Source organism: Idiotropiscis lumnitzeri, chromosome 2, assembly GCF_059441095.1.
Source record: "Idiotropiscis lumnitzeri isolate Australia: NSW breed Sydney's pygmy pipehorse chromosome 2, RoL_Ilum_1.0, whole genome shotgun sequence".
Lineage (NCBI taxonomy): Eukaryota > Metazoa > Chordata > Actinopteri > Syngnathiformes > Syngnathidae > Idiotropiscis > Idiotropiscis lumnitzeri.
The window spans coordinates 3591051-3597338 of NC_142392.1; the positions used below are offsets into that span (position 1 = coordinate 3591051).

Below are 6288 nucleotides of genomic sequence, written 5' to 3' on the forward strand. Positions count from 1 at the left end.
CAGCTTGTCATTTCAATGAAGAGACCCACACTGGCAGGTTTGCACACACCAAAAAAAGGCCCGAGCGTTACGCACCGCCTTCTGCCGCGGTCGCTCCGGCAGGCCGCCGCGTGCGGGCCCTGCCAGGTTGATAATGAGTCCGTCGAGATGCTTGTGTCAGCAGTTTGAAATAGCTTTCCAGCTGCGCGCATGCAACTGCTGTTAGCTTTGCCGCATGGAAATCACACCAGAAAGGTGGAGGGGGTTGATGGAAATCCATTTTAGAGTTTATCTGAATAGTTGGACGGATTAGTTTATTGATTGGGTTTGTTAAAAAAATGCATGCAGAGAACTTTGAAAAAAAAAAAAATTAGCGCATTTTATAATTTATAGCGGCAAATTCAGTTATAATTTGTAAATTAATAACTTGTATTTTAATTTAATTATTTTATATTTATAAAAATCCAACTTTTTCAAGGTGGTGGGCGACATTGATATTGGCGATACTAGTGCACCAAAGGAGCGGGGGAAAAAATGTTACTAGTGAGGACAAAGAGCACACTAGGTGCACGGTTATGTTGGATATAAACGATAAAGATTATACATAAATCTCATGGCTAATTTCCTTCTCTCTTTATTAGGATGACCGGTTACTCTCTAGCACCCCCTTGTGGTGTGGAAGAATGAGGGCGTCTGGATGAAGGCCATGGAGCTGAAAGTGTGGGTGGACGGCGTGCAGCGCATCGTGTGCGGCGTTACCGAGTTCACCACGTGTCAGGAAGTGGTCATCGCGCTCGCACAAGCCATCGGTAAGCCCGAGGATTCAACACATGCTCTGAAATCACCCCTCTTGTTGCTAGGCAGAATTAGAAGTCTAACGAAGTTACTCCTAAAAATACGGAATTACAAACTCACACTATATAAGGCAGTTTTTTTTTCCCCCAAGACAGCGCCATCTGCTGGATTTAATAGTATACGGACATTTATATAAAATTAGCTTGTTTTATGACTTTGAGAAATTGTCGCAATCGTATACTCTGAATTCAGGCCTAAAATGCCCCTAGAGTGGTTCCTTTTTCTAAATTTCTTTCCCACAAGCCCCCTCCCCAACTCAAGATAGCATTTTGCCGGTGGTCCCGAATGGTGACTGTGGAGCAGGAGTTATGGCGCTCACTGTCCTTTGTGCAGCTTGTGCCTTTTTTGTCCTCAGCACGGCACTTTGTGCACGTCTGTGGTGATGAATGTGCCTCTTCTGCTCGCACCCACGCTCCATCTGCACACACACAATTCACAGAGCTGTGAACCATTGAACTCCGTTCCCAGTACCCACCTTTTGTTGAGCTGGAATTTCCCCGCTATAAAATCCTTTCAGTGTTTACTGTAAGTGTTTTTTTTTTTTCCTTTGCTGCACAGGCAGCGGGGGAGTGGGAGAGGAATTGCTTTGAAATACAGCCCACCTTCTTACACCTTAAAGTAGTGGGAACATTAGAGTTGAAGAGATCTCAACAATACACTTATTACCTTGAATGGAAAAAGCAATAAGAGTTGAACAGTGCAAAAAGTCACCGTTAGATGAATTGTTTTCGCGATCAAGTAGGAGAATCTATTTTGACAAGAATTCCAAATAAAAGCTTGACGCGCTTTCTTTATGTCCCAGGCCGGACAGGGAGGTACACCTTGATCGAGAAATGGAGGGACACGGAGCGCCACCTGGCTCCCCACGAGAACCCCGTGGTTTCGCTCAACAAGTGGGGCCGGTACGCCAGCGACGTGCAGCTCATCCTCCAGCGGACCGGCCCGTCCGTTAGCGAGCGGCCCCCCTCGGACGGGCCGGCCCGCGGGTGCGAGCGCGCCTTCTACCGCCAGAGTCTGCCCCCGATGGCCAAGCTGCACCCGTCGGCGGCTAATCGCTCGCTCAAGCGCAGGGAGCCCAAACGCAAGTCGCTGACCTTCAGCGGAGGGACGAGGGGTCTGCGGGAGATATTTGGAAAAAGCCGAGATACTGAAGGTAGCGAACACATCATAACATACGGCATAAAAAAATAAAAATGATAAACACATTCTGCGCATGCCAGAAACTAGCGAAGTCGTAAATTTTAACAAGTAGAATTTGCTATTATTATTTATGGTATTGTCTCCTGTTTGGTTACTAATCGTGTCGATAATATTTCAACTCACGCTCACATGCCGCTTGTGTGTTTATGCAGCCAAGCACTCCCAGCAGCACGGCGTGAGTTTGAATCTAAGGCGGGTCAGTGGCGGCGGAAGTTCCTCGGTCCCGGGGAGTCCGGCCCGAGAGCTGGGCCGACTGGTACGGTTGCAGAGAGACAAGCTGCAGGTGCTGGAAAGCCGTCTGCTGGGCTGCGAGGCCGAGCTGCGGGAATGGGAAGAGGCCAGCGAGGTGAGGGGGGGGGGGGCTTCATCAGCAGCCGTGTTGCCAGGCAACCGACTAAACCCCGCGTGTCTTTAATAGTATTACATGCCATCTTTTTTTTTTAAGTTGAATTAATTTTCCACCCACCAGGAAGGAAGCCTGGACGAGGAGCTGCTGCTTTTGGAGCAGCAGGTGAGGAGGAACGACGCCGAGATGGACGAGGAGGAGTTCTGGCAGAACGAGCTGCACATCGAGCAGGAGAGCGAGCGGCAACTCCGGCAACAGCTGGCCGAGCTGCAGGCCCGCATCCGCGACTGCGAGGCCAAGCTTTCCGAATACTTAGCACGCATTCAGGTTGTTTTATTGAGCGCCTGCGGTGGAAAATATGCTACTTTTTTTTTTTTTTTGCTGTCGTTGTCTTTTAGTAGACTTTTCCATGTCGTTTGTGTTTTTAGAGCATGGAGAGTGGCCTGGAGCAAGAGCGTCTGCTGCAGGATGATGAGCTGAGTTACATGATCAATGAGGACGAGGTAACATGAGTTCATTTTTGGACTGCAAAACACTTCAAACAAAAGATAAACGAATTGAAAAAAGTTTGTTTCCCCCAATATTGGAATTTAATCATCAATTTATTTTTTCAAGGTCAGTAAATCAGATCGATCATTTTTAATATGAAGTGACTTTTTGGTGGGCCATTTTTTATTTTTTTTTGCTCAACATAGAACAAATAAACATGGAGGAACCAGGATGTTTTCATTTCCTAATGAATAACGCATGAATGCTCATGACTAAATTCATGCATATGCAAGCAGGACTGTGTACAATTTGGTCCTAATCCAAATTATGGAAGGATTAACTTTTTGCCCTCTTTTCTCTTTGCTTACAAAAATGCTCGCTTCCAGGTGGAGGCCCAACTGGAGAAGATGTCAACCGAGCTGGACGTGCAGAGCCAGCACGCGGCTCGCCTGGAGAGCGGCTGCAGGGCGTTGGAACGCTTGCTGGGCCAGTCCGGCAAGAGACTCCAGGTCCGTGTCCCAAACTAGTGTGACGCATTTTCACATCCGGCACAAAGACGATTGTTTGAGGAAGATGCTCGCGGGGGGGAGTGCGGCAATCCCCCATCCTCTCGCGTTGGAGTGGAACCGTGCAAATTTAAGCTCATTAGTTCGTGGACAGGGATGCCAAGTTCAATCTCCGCTTTGCAGGAAGCCTCCGACGGATTCTTTGCCGCACTTGATTCAAAGCGCTGGATGTATACTCGAGGTCCCGCTGGGTGTGAGGTCATAATGAGAAAAGGGAAGGAGGGAGGTGGGGGATATTACGGCATTCTTTGCCTTATTAGAGGCGAAACAAAGTCTGCAATCCCTTGCGTGCTCTTGCACAACTAACTTTAAACTAGGTTATGGCTTCTCTGACATCACTGACATGTCTTTCTTTTTTTTTCTTTTTTATATGTAGGAGAAGGAACAGGAGCTGGAGCAGCTGACCAAAGAGCTTCGCCAGGTCAACCTGCAGCAGTTCATTCAGCAGACGGGCACCAAGGTCACCGTGCTTCCAGCTCAGCAAGCAACGGGGGACGTCGACAACAACAATGGCACGTAAACACGCATGGTGTAAAAGTGAATTGACGAAACGAGAGGAGTACAAATAAAATCACCAATCTCACATTACATGAATGAAAAAGCCAACGATTGGGGAGTGTGGCCGCAAGACACCACTAAATAGCATAATGAGACCAAATGTGTGCTCCTAGTTCTACTAGTGACATTGTAAAAAAATCTACTAGCACTTTACGAATAGTACTTGTAGTGCACAGATGTTCAGGTTGCCTCGCTGGTATAATGTAGTTGAGCTACTAGTGTGCAAAAATGTCATCCAGCAACATGCTAATGGGGCGAAACTACTAGTGGGGATTTTACTGCTACTAGTGTGTGTCATAGTAGTGCTACTAGTGCAGTGCAGACTTTTATTTATCTATTCTTATATTTAAATGCATTGTGTTCAAACTGCGCAAAGTTAGTGACTGTCCTACTAATGTTCTTCTTTGCAATAAACAAACTGCAACATTTTAACGTTGCTGATGTTGATGCTACTTTTTTAGGTTGTGCTCATGTTTAAAAAAAAAAAAAAAAAGAATGAAGAATCACTGCTGTAACGAATATTGCCACAATTTTTCTAGCTAAAATGGAGAATCCTGCACGTGTGTGCACAGTGCCGCCGTGTGGTCATACACGGTATTTCAACATAGATTTAAATTCATTGTGACAAGAAATGGTGCTTAAAAGCTTAAGTGTGTAACACTATTATACAAACTGAATTACACGCCACCCCGAACCCTCAAAATTCGCATTTCTCTTTCTCAGAGGAGGATTGCGGCTCTTTGAGACGTCTCTTACCTAACGACCTGCGCTCCCTACAGAGCGCCACCTCATCTGGACTCAACCCTGAAGGCATCTACGTTTGAAAACCGGTAATACGTAGACGCTATTCTGACGGTAGGTTAGGCTGATGTCACTCGAGTGGGACTCCCCCGCCCCTCCCTCCTTTCTGGGCTACCTTTAGGACTTCAAGTGATGTCAATGCATATTTTTCATATCTAATATGTTCAACTACTGCATATAAAAAAGACATACAAGTAAGGCCAGCAGATGTATTTTTGTTGACTGCAGGAATGTTTTTCTATTGGAATGCTAAAAAAAAAAAAAATCAGTAGCAGAGAATCTTATCAGGATGTCAACATTGCATATACGCACGCGCATGCACAACCATAGTCATATATTTGATTGCCTTACAGGGATGTGTTGAAAGCGCACATCAAGTGAACTCAAGGTAGCTAGAGCCAGATGGTTTTTAAATTAAAAAAAAAAAAAAAAGTTTCGCACCAATTCAGGGGAATTCTTTGCCGTCAAGTTTTATTTTGTATTGATTTTAGATTTGAAGAAAAATGGAGGGAACTGGAAAAAATGATTAGTTCTGTTGTGCGTCAAAGATTTCGCTTCACGCCAGTTAGTTTTGCAAAGCCAGAGAGCCATTAATCTCTGCTCCTCCCCCCCCTCTCCCTCCCTTCCACCCACTCTTAACACTTTATCCTCGAGTTGAGAAACGAGAGTGATGGATGACTAAAGGCATTTCTCGCCTGCAGGCGTGAACATCCCAGATTGGCCACTAGGTGGTAGCAAAGCCAAGATTATGCAGAGTAAACTTTTTGACTGCTCACTTTATTCACTTTTAACCAACGCATTAAAGTGCATCCTAATGTGTCTCTTGTAATGACGTAAGCAGGGACTCTGTAGTCTTTTGAATCCTAACAAAAGATGCCGACTATGAACCAAAGCTAGTGTGACAAAACATGAAATAAAAGGGTTAGATGAATGTATTTTTTTATACAGCTTGGACAGCATCCACTTGAAGGGAATTCCAGTATTGTATAGTCGTGAAAAAAAAAAAGTGACTGACTGGGACACTGTAACTTACTAATAAGAGAATAACGGCATGCCTTACCGCAAGGAGAGTGTAAATAACATTTCAGCGGCACCACTTTGAAAGTGTGCATTGAATAGATTTCCCATCATATGCAAAAAAAAATAATCATTTTGCTCTGGAAGGAAAAAAAATGAAGCTGTGGCGAAGCGGGGTGTTTTTCCACATGTACAAATGTTCTTGATTTCTGTTGTGCCATCTCTGTTGATTTTCAATAAAATGTGCAAATACAACACAATTGATTTGATAATTGCTTGAGCGATACGAGACTAAAACGTATCTATGACGTGCCAGGCAAAGTTCGCGGGGGCTCTCGAGAGTGTCTAGACACAAGGGGCGACCTTTTTGTTGACCAGACTAGAAGAGGCAAAAGTAGCAATCTGCTGGACAAAGGACGAAAACAACTTAATTTTTAATGCGTCTCGAAGCGCACACCAGAACTCGGACAGGAACGT

At 45.1% G+C, this 6288-nt stretch overlaps 1 protein-coding gene across 1 annotated transcript; it reads left to right on the forward strand.

Annotated features, from left to right (window-relative positions):
• The first annotated feature begins 644 nt into the window (after positions 1-644).
• On the forward strand, positions 645-6071 carry rassf8b (Ras association domain family member 8b). Its single transcript, XM_088287857.1, has 8 exons — positions 645-788; positions 1637-1987; positions 2187-2380; positions 2504-2707; positions 2809-2883; positions 3256-3378; positions 3812-3947; positions 4717-6071. Exons 1-8 carry the CDS (start codon positions 677-679, stop codon positions 4815-4817), a joined length of 1296 nt encoding a protein of 431 aa, XP_088143983.1. The 5' UTR covers positions 645-676; the 3' UTR covers positions 4818-6071.
• Positions 6072-6288: the final 217 nt, after the last annotated feature.